Source organism: Leuciscus leuciscus (genome assembly GCF_965113295.1).
Source record: "Leuciscus leuciscus genome assembly, chromosome: 2".
Classification (NCBI taxonomy): Eukaryota; Metazoa; Chordata; class Actinopteri; order Cypriniformes; family Leuciscidae; genus Leuciscus; species Leuciscus leuciscus.
The window spans coordinates 43288649-43309860 of NC_138726.1; the positions used below are offsets into that span (position 1 = coordinate 43288649).

Below are 21212 nucleotides of genomic sequence, written 5' to 3' on the forward strand. Positions count from 1 at the left end.
TGCATGACCGAGCACGGCATTGTGGGAATTAATTCCTTTCCAATCAGAGCATTTTTTAAGGTTCATATATTTCCCCAGTCTAAACCGAGCAAATTAGGGAAAATGATACCTTGCCAGAATTGCTGACAAGTGAAGATATTCTAATTAGACAGATGCACCCAGCCAGTGGCACAGGGTGGGTGGGTCCACTGGCACAGGAAGTGGGGATCTCATAGGTGAGGTCACTCCCACCGAGCGGATCAGTGATGCATAAGCGGCAAGAGCTCAGTGATACTGCCATTACAGATAATCACCCAGACACAGCAGACAAATCCATACATACCTCTCATTAACACTGACCTAGCGCTGGCCCTCATTTATCTGACATATTTTAAAAGATTTGCTTCCTTTGATTTAAGACAGGAATTCAAAGCTTGTTATTTCTGCTCAAAGGAGGAAGAGAGACAAAAGCAGCCGCAACCGCATGCTAGCACGTGCTAACTGCCGAACAAATCAATCCAAATCGCCCTTCCCCACTAAATTACAACCTCTTCTGCATCTGTCGGTTGACATTTTCTTTAAAAATAATGTTTTGCCTGTCCCTTTGTCCTCATAGTGAACTTCTGCACGCAACTTCTCAGTCTAAGCCAGATGGGTGCAACGCGAGCACTAATGGCATTATTGTTGCACTCGGAATGAGATTCATCTCCCCTATCTCTGTCCTGATCGTTTTTAATCATCTTCCGCGTGATGATAGCTGCTCAGTTGCGGCGGAAAGGGTATGTTTGACTAGCAGGGCTTTCTTAGACTGAAGGGTACCGAGAGTAAATACCAATCTGCTTGGCTAAATCTGTGGCTGAAAGACAAACTTCAATTAATGGGAATGCAACTCATTTGTGTTTACTGTATTTTCTAAAGGTCAGCGAAGTCATGGACTCGGAGACTTGCTCTCAGCCCATTCCCAGGGTTAAATGTATTATCACAATGAATGGCTAAGGGGTCTCGGTGCCTCCTGATATATGACTATCCCAGACTCGAGCTGACCCATCAGGAACGCTATAAATAGACGGGACGGGCCCTGGTTCTGCAACCGCAGCTTACTCCTAAGGGAGGAGGGAAGACACGCTTACACGTACGGATCGAAATGATTTTTAATCTGTTTTTGCTCGCAAGCTCCCTCCCCTTTAAGCTCACTCATACAAGCGCACGCACATTTTTACATACACTTTAACATGAATAGACACATTCCACACCTTCAACACAGATGATGGTTCTCCCCAAAGTCGCATGCTATAGCAAAGGCTTTTCTAGCTCCAGCTGCAAGCATTGTTCCAACTTGCCAAGGCTCATTAATGCTGAGAGCGATAAGCTCCGAAGGACAAATTGTGCACATGTATCAGCAAGAAGAAAAAGTACAAAACGCTCCCCTATCCTCTCTCCCTTGCACGACGTCCTGCCTCCGCTCTCAGCTTTGTTTTGTAACATTCCTAGCTATCAGAGAGCTTAATGTCTAATTGCTATCAACCACTTACCACTGTTGTTGACAAAACAACAACTGTCTATGAATAAAAAAAGTGAGGGAAAAAAATGAATAAATGAATCCACTACAGGGCTGCGAGCTGTATCGCCTTCAACTCTCGTTCTCGTTCAGTCTTTGTTCAAAGAACTTCAAGGAACATGTAAAAAGTTTCAAAGCGCAACTTTTACAAATAATCTAAACAGGAAGGACTAATGACATTAGTTGCTGTAATAAAACCCTTTCTCTTGCTATCAGCTAAAAAAAAAAAAAAAACTTGTTCTATGTATGTGACAAAGTAAACAAAGCAAAAATCAGGATTAAAAGAAACAATTAAAATGACAAACATGATGAGATAAACTTGTATGAAGATATGAATCTATATTAAAGAACATGAAGATTACATCTGAGAAATGTTCCCAAGGCAGCCCAGAGGGTCCTGAAAGCTCTTCCATCATTATGATACCATAAAGTTACTCCGAACGGTGTCAACAGATAAAGCAATTAAGGTATGCGGGGCCCCTGAAATACTCTTCATTGATGCAACACCCGGTTCCCATGCATAGACGTCAAGGCTGCGCTGTAAAAACGGGCTATATTGCAGATGGAAGGTGTTAAGCTTGCAGGGGTGGACCGTTGTGTGAGCGATTTAGCTCTAACTTGTTATTTAGCATACAGCTGGTTTGCTCACACGGTGCTGAGGGCTTGGCCCACTGCCCGTAAATTCTTTTGTGACTGTACATACCTGGAGCTGCAGAGGGTTGAGTCCTGACGCGGCAGCAGCTGCCATTGTGGATGGAATGAACTGCACCGGGTAGTTATCACCTGTCGGAGAAAGGAGGAGGGGGAGATAGTGAACAATGCGCACAGGTTGAGACAATGAGCGGCCCAACGGCAGGCCAGACAAGTGCCAACACAGTTCCTGTGGGCCTGCCTGCACCCAGCCTCGGCACTCAGCCCAAACATCTGCACTCACAAAAGAGTTAGCTGGCCAGAGCAGAGTGGGATTTACACTGGAACGTCTCTCTTTCTCTCACACTCGGGCTTTTTGCCTTTTCCTTTTTTTATCTTTGCCCACACTTGCACAGTCCTTTCTCATCTGGGTGTGCATTGTGCGCAAGGTTATGCCATTTTACTTTATTGTTCACAATATCATGTTTTGTGAGAGGCTTGACTAGTCAAACTATTGTTCTACATGCCATTATGTGTTTTACAATGTGATCTGGCACAATAACATACGTATGTGTGTGAGAGAGGGTGTTGACGCCAACTTCAACAGGTTTTAACAAGACAAAATTTTATGCAAATACAGCTTGTAGGACATTTTCATCATGAGATCAAACGTATCCAATAGAATTAAGCAATACAATAGGGCGAATAGAAAACACAATAGGAATCAGATGAAAAAAAACAACATACAGGTTCGAACACAAAACCCCTGGAGAAACAGCCCTTGTAACCTTTTCCAGAAATGAGTGTGTGTTAAGTGTGTGAGATGTGTGTTTTACTGTGGTTGGTGTATATTACACTGTCTCTGGCTCTAAAAGCAGAGCTTTGAATGAAGTGTGCCCATGGAAGGGGAATTGGCCCTCTTTCAGCCCCCACTTCTGCCTGTCACTTCTTCTCACAAACATATGGAGCTATTAAGCCACAGGCATGGGGGTAAACATATATACCCCCCCAACCCCACACCACACTCACTTCTGACTGACCACAGCACATTGTGATGCAGCCAGGTAATTCAATCCCACCCTGTGGCAGAAGTGAATAAAGAACGCAACTGAACAGATTTCAAATAGTGCAGTGAGAGTCGTAGAGGGGGTCATTATCGTTCAAGGTTCTCTCTCTCTCTCTCTCTCTCTCTCTCTCTCTCTCTCTCCTTGTGGTGATATGTCATGTGAGCCATGGGCAGGTCAAGTGCCAGCAGAGAACACTAGGCCAAGGCTAATGGTCTGGGGGATGGGTGGGCAGCCAGTGTCTCAAGTAGACGAGATCGGCTGCCAGCTTTCTCTATGTCAGTCTGTGAAAGTGAATCTAGTTTAAAAGGCAATTCTGCCTGTCTCCAGCCAGTGGATGCCAGGGAGGCTCCAGTGACGCCACTGCCCAATCGGGTTGTTTCTCCAAGCCTGCTAAGGCCAAGGGCCAAGAGCTTATTATCAACCCACCTTGGGGCCCAATAGTGGGCTCCCTCAGATCTGATTCAGCAACCTCTGAGAACACTGCTGGGTACTACTAGGCAGTATTAGTCTCATCAAACAAAATAACTGAGAACATTTTTGATTAATAACTTTGTATGATTTTGTCAGTGTCACAAAAACTAACAAAGACAAAAAAAATTACATTTCTGCCTCCTTAGGATGAATTGCTTTGTTGTATTCCTCTTTTGTAAGTATCTGCTAAATTAATATATGTTAAGAATTAATAATAAGAAGAAGAATGCAACAAGATATTAATCAATGCACTGCAATGTTTTTGAAAAAAATCAAGCAAATAAATATACATACATACATACATACAATACACACACACACACACACACACACACACACACACACACACACACACACACACACACACACACACACACACACACATATACAAAACTGACCAACACTGACCATAAGCTATCCCCATGTAACAGGGCCAGCCAGAGTAGCCAAAAGTGACTGAAAACTACGCTGTTGGCTCACACATCATGTAATTCCCCTGTGATAGCATCACTTTATTAGAGAGGTACCTTATCAAAGCAAGCTTTGCAAAGACACCAAGCAGGAAAGGGCAAACTCTCTCAAGCTCAGAACACAATACTCCTCTGTCTTCTTTTCTTTATAAAATGGTGGGCTGCTAAATAATGCTTAAAGTGCTTTCTCACATAAAGGCATTACTAGAGAGCTTCATAGTGTATTCTGTTTCAGCCAGGTATCATGCTGCAAATCGAGGCCAATTTGGACTGCCAAACTTGGAACGGGGCCTCTTTAAGTAGAAGGACCCAAGGGTCTTGCACAGGGCACCACTACCGCTGATGCGGGCCGGTGCTCCATAAGAAGCGAGGGCTGCGAGGCTAATTAAAAGGTGGAGGAGAACGGGGAGGACTGGATGGCGGAGTGCTCCTTCTGCAGCCTCTTCACTTCTACTCCACCTGATGCCAAGAGCCAAGCATGTGTAATATTCAAGCAGAGTGGGGCTCTCTTTGAAATCAACAGTTTTGTTAAAGTGCTCAGTGTCTACCATGCTTACAGCCATTCTTCCAAGCCAAGATTGAAGGCTCTTTTCTATTAAAAAAATACTTTGTATTTTAAGTTATGTTAAGAGTTGTGGTTCAAAACATGCTCAGAACATGTAAGAGCTGTTGGCCACGTCATGTTCCTCTGTCTCTTAACCATACTTTCGTCTCTACACTCCAGCCTCCAATAAAATAAAAAGGCAAATAAATAAATAAGACAAAACTACTTGGAACAGTGACTGGCCATTATCCTAAGCAATTGAAGAATTCGCTCCCTTAAATTCATGAGTGTAAATCTGAATTTAATTGGCCACACCCCATAGGAAGTTGATCTATCCATTGCCTAAAAACCTTTACAATTATATGCATTTCCTTGAATTTCGATTCATTTTAAATGTACAGTCTAACATTCAAATATAAATTGCATTTAAATGTATATATATAATAAAATAATAATTCATGTTATTACAAATAATACTGCATCCACATTCAGGAATTAATAATTCTCAATTAATTTGTGAATGAGGGACAACCCTGATATATCTGCTCAAAACTTGGATCATCAATTGCCAATTGTGTGTATCAATGTCTAAACGTCTGATGCCCGTTTCTCTGTGACATGAACGTATCTGTTCTGTACAATCACTGGCTGTCAGCGGTCCCACCAGCAGGGGCATTGAGGGCTCATTGCATCCCAAAGGCCGTGAACATCCACGATTAGCAATCCGTATGTGTTCATGTCTGCACGGGGGGGATCATCGCTATCCTCCGCAAGTCTATTTGAGTAAAGAATGACCTGAGTCCTCTCTTTATACCAAGCCCAAGCCATTGAGCACAGTGTGTGAGAAAGGGGATCTCTGCTGTTTCACTGCAGGGTTAGGGCCATCAGCATCGGGCCTCTGCTGCTTGCACTGACCCGGCTGGGCCGCCCCACGCTGGGCATCCCAAACAGCAATGAGTCCTATCGCATTATCTGTGGCAATAAGTCGAGTCATGCGCACAAATGGCAATAAGCTATGTCCTAAACTTTCTCCCCTCTGCTGTTTAGCAAATTATGAATAATGCAAGTGCTTTACACACGCCAAGGATTCCATTACAGCTGCTGTTATTTGTACTAAAACACTTTCCATGTCAAACATATTAAAAAATCAAACTGGGGAAAAGAAAGCCCTCAGGCTCTTTGTTCAACCTGTCATGCCTTTGTAGTTCCAAAATAGCTGACTTTATCTTCCATCATATACCTTTTTACTTAATTTATTAGCTGCTCTACCACACCCTGTAATAATCTAACTCTCACCTGCTGACTTCTGAAGCTTTCCTCCCTCTTTTCCATCTCTCTGTCTAGCTCTCTCTCTCTTTTCTTGTATATTCGCCTTTTGATGAGGTGCTGACAACAAACATGGTTTATAAAGGCATACTTTGAAGACAAAAGGAAAGCTTTCTTTACAGAGCTGCATCATTTCGTTTTTCTTTGAAAATTCTGATTGAAATTTTTGTCAACTTAATTTATGTTCCTTTTCCTTTTCTGTGTTAGGTCTACTAACAATCAGCAACTACACTGAAAAAGCATAGACGGAAAAATAAAGTAAAATAATAGAAAGAAGGAAATGTACCCAAATGCTACTGATCCCTTGGGAGGCAAGGGTATGCTTTTATAACGGTTTAATTACAGAAACTTATCCCAAAACCCCAGAACAATGGCTGGATATGAGGTTGAGGGATACTGGCAGTGAGTCAGCCTACAGTACGTGTTGTAGCATTTTCTTACAAATTGTTTTTGAATTTACAGTGCTTGCGTGAGGAGCAATTCTCTTTTTCACAAAAGGAGAAAAAAGGCATGCCAGGACAAGTACGACAGCTGCTTCACCAGAGGCCCTTCGGTTCTAAAATGGAAAATGTGCACTACTAGATGTCACCTTCCTGTATTTATTTTTATTTTTTTATTTTTTAAGAAACAGAAATGATTAGGTATAGTGATAAAACGCTAATTTATTATAATCTATTTGCATCTACAGATCAGTGCCAATGACATGTTCCTCACAAAGGTGACTAAATGTGCATAATATCAATAATATAAATGTATATAATAACATTTACAGGGTCATAGAGAGTATTATATAAAGCAGATTTATGGCCCATGAAGTTGAAACCCTTATATGCTGACAGTGTTTATATTCCAGCCCTCATTCCCACCATCTATTGTTCTGAAGGCTCGAAATGCCTTGAACTCTGCCAAAACAGGCTGCTTCATTGAGGTGATACACTTCACAGTGTTCAGAATTAATTGCCTTGACAAGAAGGGCTTGATGTTCTGCTCTCTGAATCCAAAGGGGTGGGCTCTTTAAAACAATGCTATGATTCGGTCAGGGAAATCAAGCAATGATAAAATATGTGCTGAGGAAGACTGAAAGACATAAGGAGGTAAAGCAAGCTCAAAAGTGACTCGTAAGTTCCCCTGAGGTATAGTGAAGGATGGTGAAGCAGAAAAAACATACTACAGATAAAGGAATAAAAGACAGCCTGAAAGGAACTTGTTAACATTATTGTCTTCCCTCAAAAACACAGTTGGGAGAGAGTAGTGTTTATCATCCATTTTTTTCTTTTTTTTTTATCCTGACAAAATATATTTGAAACTTTTAAATATGTAAAGAGGTCAATTCACCAAAAAATTCTAACTGTGTCACAATTTACTGTTGTTGCAAACCTGTATGACTTTTTCTTTCTTTTGTGAAACATAAAAGAAAATATTTTGAAAAATGTCTGTTTTATTCTTGTTATTGGGGTCCATTGGAACCCAATGACTTTCACTGTATGGACAAAAAAAAAAAGTTGAAACATCTTTTGTTTTCCACAGAAGAAAGTCATACATATAGGTTTGGTATGATATTTTCATTATTTGGGTGAACTCAATGTGTAACATTATTATTTGTAATAACATTAATTATTATTTTAAAATACATGCATTTAATATAAATGTATTCATATTTTAATATAAATATTTTAACTTTGGGTATTGGAAATTGGTTGTGAGGATGACCCAAGAATTATCAGAAAAACATTTTATGCCAAGTGTGCAAGGAGCAACAGAAACAAAGATGTGGAGAGGAAACTCAGAGAGCTTAAGTGTGTTCTCTTACCTGGCTTATAGGACATGCCTGGGGGGAAGAGGAAGCCCTGCTGGGCTGCAGCGGCCGCTGCCAGAGTGCGCTGGTCGTGTGGAAAAATGGGGATCATGAGTGGAGGCATGTGACCCTGGACCTGCTGAACACAGAGAGAGAGGAGATCACACAGGAGCCTAACACAGCCTGACAGCACCGCTCATTTTCTGACCCCGGTCCAACCCGCACACGCTCACCAAATACCTGCACTTAATCGCACCTTAATGCTTCAAAGAAACCATCACACACACATATACAGCAGTGTTTATTTTCATATTTATCATAAACACCTCATTCAGTGTTAAGGTTGTTAGGTTAATACCTACATACATTATTAGATAGAATTAGAAATGTCAGGTAGACACTGCTTATAAAACTTAATCATGAGACTGACAGAAAATGTGGATCCTTTTAGAAATACGGCTCTTGGCTCTTGTTCTTGGAAGGTCATTTATTTACATGATAAATTCCCAAGGGAGGCCAGTAATTTACAGCACCTGTTTTCAGCTGTGAAAATGATGGAATGAGCCCAAAAGCTCGTGTATTTCTGATATTTCATGTATAACGTCAACACCTGGCATCGTGTGTGGTGCCTTTCAAACGCTCTCAACCATATTCATCTTTATTCCTGCTTTATTGCAAAATAAAGAGAACGTTAATGGTGTCCATAAGGATAGCATTAGCTCTGTGTAAGAGTAAAAACAGACACGCTGAACTAGAGACAATGAAAATGAGAGTCTGTGTGTATTTAGGGATCTGAGCGGCTTCCCATCGAAGTTTGAAAACACATGTTTGTGGAGTGTTGGCCGGACCCAATCTAGCTGTCATTCTCTGCTTCCGGCCTGTGGGTGATAGGCTGCAGCGCCGCTACCGTGGGCCAGCGCAGAGTTTACGCAGGCGAGCCGACCCGCCTCTGGGGAGCCCAACCGGAGAACGGGTTAATAAAGGTCAGCCCCCCCAAAATAAACACATTATAGAATGTTTCTCCATTCATCGCTCTTTAAAATCAGCCTGCAATAAAAACCGGTCTGGACGCAATTACTGCTGCAGCATTGGGGCATGAAATCAACCTGCTCTGAGGAACCACTTTCTGCTCAACATTTCTAGCTGAGGTCTGTGCGATCTCTGTTTTTTTAATGCTGCTTTCGCCTTATGAGCGCCTAATGTTAGAGTTCAGTAGGGCCTGTTCCCCAGGTGATAAACAAGTGTTCAGGTCCACTTCATTGATTCGGACTAAGTGAGTTCTCCTAAGCAAAAATAAATAGGAAAAATCCTGCACTTTTCTGTTTATAGAGTGTTGCACTTTATAAAGTGCATATACAGAGTTGAGACTGTGCCAAAGTGAAAGAACTGCAGTTTTTTTTTTTTTTGTGGTATTTTACAGATGTGAAAAAAATGCTGAATGAAAGAGATCAGAGGGCTCTTTAACATGACCTTATAGATGTGTTTGTGGAAAGGTTTGCTTGCATGTGTGGTGAATCAAAACGTAAGTGGAGTGAAAGGAGCTATTAGGCAGAAAAGATAAATTGTGTCTATGACGTCACCAACTACTGTCTTATACCATCTCAGATACATTTAAGTGCTTTAAAAAAGGCTCTGACCACGCAAATTGTTCTCCTTCAGAAGGCCGCTAAGGTCAGTCACATACATAATTGCCATTAGCCTTATTCACATTACCCTTGCAAGACAAATCAGTTTAAAGCCACAGTATTACATACAACAGCTGCTTTTAAAGTGGAACCAAAACACAACTGTTCCTCAACATGTCATTTTGCATAGTCCTGCACAGAGGCCCACATATATAATGACAAAAACACCTGGCCTGCTACGCCTTATCCCATCTGTTCCTAAATTATATCATCAATGTCTTATTTAATTCAAATATAAATCATTTAAAACAACCTAGAATTAGACATCATTTGAAACTAACAAACTGACTAACAATGCTAACAATAAATCTGCTAATCAAATTGAATTCCCTAATGCTGTTTCAAAAGGTGCAAACAGCAAGAAAAAGAAAAAGACAGTACAAACAGATAAATTGCCCTCAGTTTGAGAGGTTGTGATTTACAGTAATGAGGCCTTTACATTAAACTTTAATTTACACATGCCGCATCTGTGAGTGGCAAATCAAATAAGCGTCGTTAAAGTGGGGACTAATAGTGAAGGTTAGCTTTCAAGCCTGTCAATTAACGTAGACCGGTGGAGCTGAGCAGACAATGCAGATAAAGATTTAAAGATGATCACTGGCAATTTGCTTTGACTGCTAATAGAGAATGGAATAGAGAATGGAATGGAAAGTGCTTACACTTAGACAGATGGATTTTGAAAAATTGCATATCGTATTCTGCATTGAAGCTCGCTTATTATATGTGTCAGTCTCTCTCATTCAGTCACTGCATCTTTCTGACTCTCAATGTCTGTCCCTCTCTCTCTCTCTCTCTCTTTTTTTAATATTAGTTAATATTAAGGCTTAAAATAGGCTTACTATTAGTTTAATACTGTTTTAATTCATTTTCTTGGAAATGTAAATACATTTTATTCATATTTTGAAATATTTATATTTTTTATTTGATTAATTTCTCTTATTTATTAATTCATAAAAAATGAAATAAAATGAATTACTGAAAAGTAGTACTTCAAAGAGAAATATGATAATTCTTAACTAATTATATTTATATTTCCAGCAAAAAAATAAATAAGTTTTATTATTTAACTTATCAAATTTATGAATTAAATAATAAATTAATTAAAATGAATGAATAAAACAAAGATATAACATGATAGACAAAAATGAAAACTTAGATAATTAAATGTATGATAATTTAAAAACAGTTAAGAACAGTGCGCTGATATTGTAAAACAAATTGTTTTACGATATAAGATATAAGAAAGCCTAAATACACACAAATATAAGATATAAGAATAATACAGATATAAGAATACACCTGCTCATACACAAGTACATATCTACGCTACTCTGTAACCATAAACAACTAAATTTCACATCACATTGTGCCATCATCTCTTACAGATAAACAATAAACAGTCTGGCTCATAAATATATCTACAGCATCATAAACAGAATAGTCTATAGTGTTCGATTCATTTCTACTGCTGCTCATTATATTCAGTATCCATGGTACGTATGAACATGCTCACCCTTATTTGTGTATCTGTGCCCTGATATTTCACCCCCCCCCCCCCCCCCCTCCGTCAGTGTGCCAGGCGGCTGGCTGCCTGCAGCATTAGTATTGCCAGTCAGATCTTCAAGAGCGTGAAAGAATGAAGTGGAGCAGATGTGAGGAGGAAAGCTCAGGCCTGTGGAAGCTCCGAACCTCATAAACTCAGCCCATTGTAGGTCTGGCTCCTATCTGCCCTTTGTCTTATCGGATCCTTAGAACCAGAGGATGGGATAATGCCATTTCTCGCCATCTGCCCTAAAGTTCATTAAAGATACATGAACGAGCCCCATCTTATGAGGAACAGGTGCTATTGTTTGTCCCCGAAGACCTGCTGTGGCGAGGATGTAACTCGCGGTACTTGAGGAAGAGCATCTGTAGCAATCAGTCAGGCTGTGTAGCTGGCAGCCTCTTTCTCTCTTCACACGGCCGACCAGTTCATGGGGGTGTAGAGACAGACAGAGAGAGGGAGAGAGAGAGAGAGAGAGAGAGAGAGAGAGAGAGAGAGAGAGAGAGAGAGAGAGAGAGAGAGAGAGAGGCCTCTTCACCTTCAGCGTCTCGCATATATCATCAGTTCAGTGCAGCCGATGAAGTCTGGGGTGATGCACAGCACAATCTGTCTCCCTGTCACAGTTACACGCATCACTCTCGGGCTCTGTCTTCGCTACTGTCCCCTGCCCTTATATCAGGCACTTTGAAACTGTAGCTTGTCAGCCTACAAGCTAATCATAATTTAAAGCAATTCAATTACAGGTTTTTAACAACATCTAATTAAAAAATTATACTCAAGTAAAGATGATTAATTTACCTGATGATTTATAATATAATATAATATAATATAATATAATATAATATAATATAATATAATATAATATAATATAATATAATATAATATAATATATTAATATAATATAATATAATATAATATAATAAAAATGGCTGGCCCCAAAAACAATGATAACCTATACTAATCACAAAAAAAAAAAAAAAAAAAAAAAGATTTAATACTATATAAATATATATATATATATATTTTTTTTTTTTATAAAATTATTATATTAAACACTTTATTTTCCATATATTGCTAAAGGAAAAAATAAATGAATCAAACCGATTTTGTTTAAATTGTTCATTAAATAATGAATTGTTCATTAAAATGAACCGATACAATTTAAGTAGACATTTTTGCCAAGCATGATTATTACCTGCATAACAAAACGTGACAGGAAAAAGGAGTTCATTGCCTGAAATGCTACTCTGTTTTGAAAACATCAGAGCTACAATCATGCTACTGATCACTAATTCCCAACACTAAATGTGGAGTGTCAGCGGTGGGTTGTTTAATCACACAATGTGTGCTTGCTGTAGGTTGAATGACCAAAATAAAAGAAGGAGGGGGGGGGGGGGGGGGGGGGGGACCCCTGAAGTAAATAGGGAGCTATAGATTAATCAATGTTGTTAGTGGAAATGTTGACATCAGCACTTAGCTTCAGTAATGGTTTACAGCAGCAACTAATCCTAGGGTCGGACAGCCCAGCCTATTCAAGGAGCTGCACTGTACTTGGATTACTGTTAGAATAGGCTGCTGTGCTTCTAATTCAGCAGGTGCACTAATATGTTTATGCCCTCCTGCAGTGGCCTATGTAGCTGTAAATGTGTATTTGCTGGCATATCCTGACCCAGGCTGTCACACAAGCGCATAGAAAATGGAGATGTACAAGTCATTACTGTCCTCAATAGGGCCCCTGTCAGCACCCATGCTCCTCGCTGTCTTTTAAAGGGTCCCTTCGGGCTCAGGAGACGTGCCCCCCTATACTTGTCCCCAACTCTCCTTAACATGAAAATAGAGATTGATCTTCAAGGAGCATCACTCTGGGATTCTTTCCCCTTTTAAAAGGAATAGAGGGGAGTTGTTTTAACATGTCCAAAATGCCTTTCAGTGTTGACAAGATAAGACTGAGACGGGGAGGGGTGGCTAACTTCTCTTTTCTCTTTGAGTTTTTGGAAGGAGCCAGAGATCCTCGGAGCCTTAGGTTAAGCATTAAGCACAAGCCAACCCGTTTTAAAAGCCAAAGGTGAGGCCGTACACATTTTCGCACCAGTGATGTGTTTTGGTCCAAATTTGGAACCATTACCGTTTCTCGTAAAAAATCTCAAAGAAAGGCTCTAACATGGGGGTGTTTTAAATTTAGCAGGAGTGAAAACAGCTTTTACTGTTACTGTAAGTACCGATACGTCACACGCTTTTTGCCTCGCTCGACGCTGCCAGAGCCAAAATGACTGAGAAAGAAAACCACCTTAGGGGATCCATTTTAAGGCGAAGTGATTCTAGAGGACCTGGCAACCACGTTCAATCCGCACGGCGAGCCCCGACAGCGTGAACTTCACACCCGCTACTTTGTGAACACACTCAGCGAGTGCTTTCTGGAAACTCACCAGCAAAGAGAAAGCGAGAGAGAAAACGAGAGAGCTCTTTGCTGAATGAAACCACTTCTGCGCTCGGGAGTCTGCACATTATTCTGTTCTGAAGAGGTCAATTTTTTAAACAATCCCATAGATCCCCAAGTACACATTACTCCCACGTCACAGGTCATTTATCAGTTAACCGCACTCCTCCAGCACACGGCGGCTGCAGCTTTGAGCTCTAATCCCACCCACGCACACACATAAACACACGCTCACAAGGCCGTTATCAAAGCGCGAGATACTCTGCTCGGCCGCGCTCAGCCCCTGATGACAATCGGGACGTGTGGATCGATAGGGTTGAGTCGGACTTTGATCCTCGCTCTTTCTGCCAGTGCGGGGCCGGAATTAAGACCTGGTATCAACCTTGGTGCCACAGACTAAACGCATTGTTCTCCTCTTTCTGCTCTGTTAGCGAGGAGTTCTGCAGGAGGCCCTCATCAGCCACACAGATACAGGACCTGGAATAAAGAGGCTTTGTGCTGCGGCCATGGCTTTGACCTGGACCGACCCGCCTCTGACAATCCACTAGCCCACAGACTCAAAGGCTTATCAGTCAATGAGCACCGTGTTTTCTTGTTTTCATTCATTCTTTTGTTATGTGTGTTTTTTTTTAAACAGGTAAAAGATTAACGTTCCCGATACTGGAACAGGACAACTGGCAAACAGTGTGTTCATGTGTATTTGGATGTATGTTACGCCACCACTGACAAAAGACCCCGAGTTGACAGAGGACAAATGTATTCTGAGGACTCACAGCGTGTGCGCGTGTGTGCCGAACGGGCAAGGTGCACAGAAACCAGACACTGGCCCACGCTCAGCTCGTCTGGAGGAATAACCAATAGATGACTTCTTGTTCCGCTAATTCCTTACACAGTAAAACAAGCCCTCTTGGAAAAGAGCCATTCCAATATGTCTATATTAAGTCCGGGGCTGTTAAAAGCAGAATGGCCCTTCCTCCCCCACCCTTTGCCTTCTACTTCAGCTTTACTTCAAGTCCACCCTGGAGTTCATGGCAAAAAAACAAAAAAAGCATATGATACACACACAAGTGAGCTCTGATCTCTGAATTTCATGCTCAATTTGGCATAATACTGTTAAAGCAGTAGTTTATCTGAAAATGAAAAATTATTATTTGCTCATGTAAATACTCATGTCGTTCAACACCCATATGGCTTTCTTTTTTCTGCAGAACACAAAATAAGATATTTAAGAATTTATTATTTTTGCTTCAAAACAACACTGGACCACACGGACTTATTATGGACAAAAAAGCACTGAGACATTTTTCACAACTTTGGAACAACATGAAAGAGAGTAAATAATGACAGAATTTTCCTTTTTGAGTGAACTATACCTTTTAGAACACTTCTAGTTCTGTAATACATTACCTGTTTTTTATTTATTTATTTATGAATAATCAAATAAGTGTGCTTAATATTACAAAGAGAGAATCGAGGATCATGCTGGGATGCTGAAATTATTAAATTAGTTAAGTACAAAGATGTGGGGGTAAAGGCTATTCCCTTAAGAGCACCAGCAAAATGTGATCAGTGTGTGTTCAACAGAAATATGTTCTTAAGGCAAATTCTTGTTGAGCCTCTAAGAACCTAAAATGTAATTTAAGTCTGTAAATATTTCAAGCAATTAGGGTTGTATTGCATATAAAATATCAAAGACGAGCCTAAGGCTTTAGTAGTCTTCTGAGCTCAGCACTGCTGTGGCATAGTGCACACAAATATCACGTCCACCTCTCTCTCACTACTCATTTAATTCACTCGCCGCATGCTTTCAGGATTACCTGTTCTAGAATGACACAATTAATGTAGGACTCAGTTTACACAATGACAGAAAAAAAGAGAAGGGGAGAAAGAAATAAAGAAGGAAAGGGAGGAGAAAAATATTTTTCTGTCAGGGTCTGGTCATAAAATTAAAAAGGTTTGCAGTAAACTGGCTAAACCCGAGGGGACTGGCTCAAACAGCATGGGTAATGAGGGGAGAAAAGGACAGACATAAACAAACCCACAAATGAGTCTGAGGCCAACATCATTATCCCACATATACATCCCACATCTATGAAAACCGGCACAATCCACACCAGACCCTTTCGGACCGGGATGGTTTAGTATAGGGCAGCTAAACGTCCAGTGTGATATGCATTCATATATATATATATATATATATATATATATATATATATATAACATTTAAAATTTGATTTACTTTCTGGTCACTTTTGAATTATGCATGAAGTATTTAAAGATCAATATTTATTTTTATGCTTGGTCCAACCTTCCAAATAAAACATTTAAGAAACAATTAAAAAAGATAAATAGTTTACTTAATTTTAAAAAGAAGAAAAAATATAAGGTAATGCTTTAATAAGAAAAAATTATGTTGTTACCAAAATGAAAGAAGACAACATTCTGTATAACAAAAATTATTAATATTAATTCAAATGAATCTAAATTAATAAAAACTGTTGTCTCTTTTCTTCCATATATATTTGAATCTCCCTCTAGGGGAAAATATTTGACAATTATGCAGACAGTCTAAGAATCTTCAGCACGAGAATTGCAAAAATATCATGAAACGAAAACTTAATATTATATAAAATATTATTTCCTCTTAACATTTCCTCTTCTGCATCTTAAAAATAATAATAATAATAATAATAATAACAAAAATAACAACAACAATAAAAAAGTTTTGTTCATGGATTTCAGGTATAAAGGCATATCATCTGTCCATGTTGGCATCTGTCTATATAGCTGCAACCAAGTTACATATGAATTTGAGTATTTTGGATGCACACATTAAACAGCCTTTGACAAAGATGTGGGAAGTGATTAGTTCTCCCTTTTAAGTTGATAAGCCTATTTATTTTCCAATCTTATATAGTAAGTGGAATTTAGCATTGTTTTTCCCTCATCAGAACAGACCTGTGATCCATTTTTGGGGTACGACCCAACAGTTTAGAATTGAGAATCCAAAGTCAGACCACCCATTAACTAAAAATGGCATTGTCCAGTGAGCGAGTCAATGAAGAGAGAGAGAGAGTGAGAGGAGCATTCTCCTTCTTCCTGTCATCTGTGTGCAGACTAAGCCACTGTCTTCACTCTACCCTTCCAGCAGCTGGGCCTGGAGAACAACAGAGAGTGCTCTGTTGTCCAGCAGAAAGCTGACATTGTTACGGCCAGGACTTTATTGCAGGCACATGAGAGTGTTGAGACTTTAAAACACGCTCAAATGTCATGTGCACACCCAGTGACGGGGAAGAATAATTATGAAAAAGAGAGCGAGGGAGAAATGGAGAGCGAGAGAAAGACAACAACAATTCAGTGTGCATGAAAAACGGACGAAAGACAAAACGGCCCATTCATTGTACTCCGTCGGGAATGCTCGGACCCTCCTCCGCCCCATCCGAAACACAAAGCGGCCCTTTTTTTGTGCTGCGACGCGCAGGGCTGAATGCTTTGCTTTGCCACCCTAGCCCTAAGAAAACACGGGCCCCCTTTCTAAACTGCCGGCTGGCCGCACACAGTAGAGGCTATTAATGCCTTGCCTTGTTTCCCCCTGTGTGTGTGCCCACTACGGAGGCTGAGGACCACGTTAAAAAGCCAATGCAAAGACAAAACAGTTTGCTCAACATTAACAGGGAAAACACTGGGCCAGGCAGGAGGGGAGAGGAAACTAAGTCAACATCACACTGGAGGATGTGTTCTCCACCAACTGATATTTTTCCTCTCGCAGGGCCCAGGCACAATGAGAGCTAAGTATAGGTCCGTCGAGCATGATCTGGGAGGGCTTGTGGTGCGGCGGCGAGTGACAGGTGCATTCTGATGAGATTCAGGGGTCGATGCTGGCCGGACAGCGACCGCTTTATACCGCCGTTGACCGGGTTTGGACTCAGCAAACCGCTCTCATGGATCGAAAATCAGCCACTGATTTTTATGATGAGCAGTTAAGATGAGAGCAATGATAACTTTGTTTTAACACCCAGTGTCAAAGTCACTAAGCACAGTACACAGATGCTAAATGTTACTAACCGTTATTAATACAAGCTGAATTCAGGTCTGTCTCAGCTACGTTTATCTCCTGCTTCCACACAACATTGTTAAAGGGATAGTTTACCCCGGGGAATTCTGTCATCATTTACTCACTCTCATGTTGTTCCAAACCTGTATGATTTTCTTTCTTCTGCGGAACACACACAATTCTTAAGACTAATTGTAATGTTTTGGTCTGTACCATGAAAGTCAATGGGGTCCAAAACAACATTGGACAAAAGTGACTTTCATTGTATGGACAAAGCAACATGGAGACATTTCTCAGTATATCTTCTTTTGTGTTCCACAAAATAAAGAAAACCATACAGACTTGAAAGAACATGAGGGTGAGTAAATGATGACAGAATTATTAATTTGGGATGAAAGCCGTAAAACCTTTCAGGGCTTCTGAATCATTAAAAAGCATGAAGATAATATGCAGCAAACAGAAAAATTGAACAAACACAGGCTGCTTTTTAAGCAGTCACTTGTAATGATCACATATGGAACCATACAAGTATGTCTTTGTGTTGTGCTCTCTGACCATATACTAGAACCATGGTCTTTAGCCTGAATATACGCACAAATAAAAAAAATAAAAATACTGAATGCGGTCTCTTCTATTAAATGGTACGATTCTGTAACCTCATTTGATCATACGGTTAAAGTAAATGCTAAAGACAAATCTAGCTGCTAACAGAAAGCACAGAGTTGTAGCAATCAACGTTCAGTCAGGCGATCACTGTTTATATTCGTAATTTCCGAAACTGTTTGAGCTGGTGTTAAGTGTTCCACCTTCGTCGATCCATTAGAGTAATATCAAAAGCATCATGGCCCGTTGGTGAGGATGTAACTATTAGGCCCATTTTTATGCGTCATTAAGTTTTAAAACGGGCCTACAGAAGCTTTATTGTTCGAACCGCACATGACTTTATTTAACGTCAGCGTTTCTCCTGCTTTGTGACAAGAAGTCACATTTCATAACTAATTAAATTGATCCCCCGCACCACCTCCAACCAAGCACACTAAATGGAATTATTTGTATCCAAGTGTCAATATATTAAATCAAAGGGGGCTAATGAGTTGGGTCACCGCTTTCTTTTATCTCCACTCTCGCATGTTGGGCTCTTCATCAGCTAACAGTCTCCGCTAAATGGAGGATGAGCGCGTTTCAGGCTCCGCCGCACTGGGCACAAGCCAAGAGGATTTGATGAGACCGTTATGGCCCTCATCCTGGTGGAGGAGAAGCTAGCATACTCCACACCATAAAGAGAAGGGCATTAGCACGCAGGAAAACGTGTGTGCGCAGAGATGTAAACACACACCCGCGCTCATTTCCTTCCTTATTACAATCCATTTGCCTGGCAGACAATGCTAATTGGCAACACATTCTTTTTTTTTAGCGTAGCTTGTTTTCAGCGCTGTCTCTGCATAAATGAGACTTTAGCATGAGAGATCACAAGGGTGCTGGGAGACAACCAAAACCATCTAACAAGAGGCAAATTAGGAGCATTATCTTTGTTCAATTAGACACCCCTATATTTATCTAAAAAACCCAAGCTGAATTATTCACCATTATATGGCGCCTGGTGCATTTGAGGGAGCTTAATGAAATATTGGATTTAATTGTTGTTCATTGAATTAAAAAGGCAAACCAAATGGCTCTAGGCTAAAGACAAAGCTATGGTAATTAGCTTCATGTGCAGCAGCTAAATAATGGTGATTGTAATATGACTGAGAGGAGATGAAACCGGCGTACAGTAACTGGATTACAATTCTCTTAAAACGGATTCCGAAGGGAAAGAGGGGGGAAAAAAAGAGGGAAATAGAAAATAAAATATGTTAACAGGCCACAGTCTATTTTAATATATGACCTTCTTCCTAAAATAAATGAAGTAAACTACAAAACTACAAAAACAAAGCATTTATTTATTCTGGATCTTTTATTTTAATAAGCAACTCGGTTATCTAAAGTAGCTAAACTATAGAAAAAAAGAACATATCCCACATATCCTGAAGAAAAAAAGGAGAGACCTTTTCTTCTCTCAGAAAAAGACATAACGAATGAGTTCCTCAAAGTCTTGTGTGTTTAATTAGGAGGCTCTGTTCTGTCTGTGTAGACAGGGTTTCTTTTTGTTCAACTTCCTCTGTGAATTCTGTCACTGCTCTGCAAAATACTGAGAGGGGAGACCTGAACACCATTATGCAACTTCTCAGAACAGACTGCTATTATTCCTACATCCCCGTTTGTGAGCTTTGAAATGCCAAAAGATGAAGAGAACGGCTTTTCAACCTGTGTAGATTCTCAGACAAACTATCGAGCTTCCTGAGTGTGCATCATATAATACTATTACACAGTCAAAATACCACAAGAATTTTGTATTATTTACAATTAAATTAGTTTGTCATGACCAACAGATACAGACATGTGTGTTTTGTGTTTGAGACCTGGCTCTGATTAACCTTTTAGCCTGGCCTCCTCTCCCACTGATAAACACGACTATGAAGCAAACTCACAGTGGCCTGGGGAAATGGCAGACATATGAGAGAGATCGGTCTCTCTCACACACACACAGACACATTTGTCTGTCAGTCCACAGGAACAAAGGAATATCCTGAAGGCCCACTCTTCCACTGGCCTCTTAGACTGTTTAAAACACATTGGCACATTGTGTCTATCATCTGCACAAGTCGTCTTTAGTCTGTCTGGCTTCACTATGCTGGTGGTTAGCTGTGTATAATTAAAAAGAATCTTTAATCTGGTGGCTGGATGCAGCTATTATCAGTTAACCCTTAGAGGCTCCCTGCTGCTCCCCCACACCATTTAAAACCACATGTGAGGGAACCTTTCCTGCTTTGAAGTGAATGTTGACAACAGCTTCTGCTTTAGCTGTAATAGTGCCACTCCTCTGCCACTGAGCAGGAATGCAGATCCTACAGCGACGGAAAACACAGAACTGAAAAATGTAGAATTATTATATTCATTTAAATGTGGTGGATAATAAATAAATAGATGATAAAAAAAAATTATAAAAACATCTGCAAAAGCTAGAATTATTTCAAATGGCATCTGTCAGTGTGTTGATATTGAAGAGAATGTACAAAACCCGACATAGTAGGAGTGAGTGATTATTGAGATAATAGACAGGCCTGCTTGGAATCTGCACCCACAAAACAAAAAACTCAAACACAAATATCTGAACACAAAAATTCTCTCTCTTCCTTTAATTTATTTTTCCTCATTATAATTGCATATTGAAAAAAGTTATATTCCTCTTTGTGAGCTTTGAAATACCAAAGGACAAGGAACGGCTACTCAACCTGTAAATATTAAATTCGTTTTTCCTTACTATAATAGCATACTGAAAAAGTTGTGAAAAAAAATGATGTGAATACATCAGTAAAAAAAAATAAAAAAAAATAAAAATAAAAATAAGTATAACTTAAAATAATTAAACTAAGCAAAACTTCAGCAACAGAAGTTTTTAATACATTTTTATTTGTAATTTTCACATTTTAGAAAAAACAAAGACTATATTTTAAATAGTAGCCTATATTTTAAATATTTGTTTAATGGCATCTTTTTATGAAAGAAGGCCAGTATCACTGATACCAATACTGCTACTGATGTCTCTATGAATT

General features: G+C 39.9%; 1 protein-coding gene across 12 annotated transcripts in view; it reads right to left on the bottom strand.

The window, feature by feature from the left end:
* The window catches only part of sox6 (SRY-box transcription factor 6), a 147940-nt gene that overhangs the window by 36149 nt on the left and 90579 nt on the right, over nt 1-21212 (bottom strand). For 10 of the 12 annotated variants that reach the window (XM_082150039.1, XM_082150038.1, XM_082150037.1 and 7 more), the window contains 2 exons: nt 7856-7979; nt 2241-2320 (listed from right to left, as the gene is read on the bottom strand). In XM_082150039.1, the coding sequence (XP_082006165.1) occupies nt 2241-2320; nt 7856-7979 (204 nt within the window). The remainder of the gene's footprint in view (nt 1-2240; nt 2321-7855; nt 7980-21212) is intronic. The other 2 variants (XM_082150033.1, XM_082150036.1) reach the window with 1 other exon arrangement.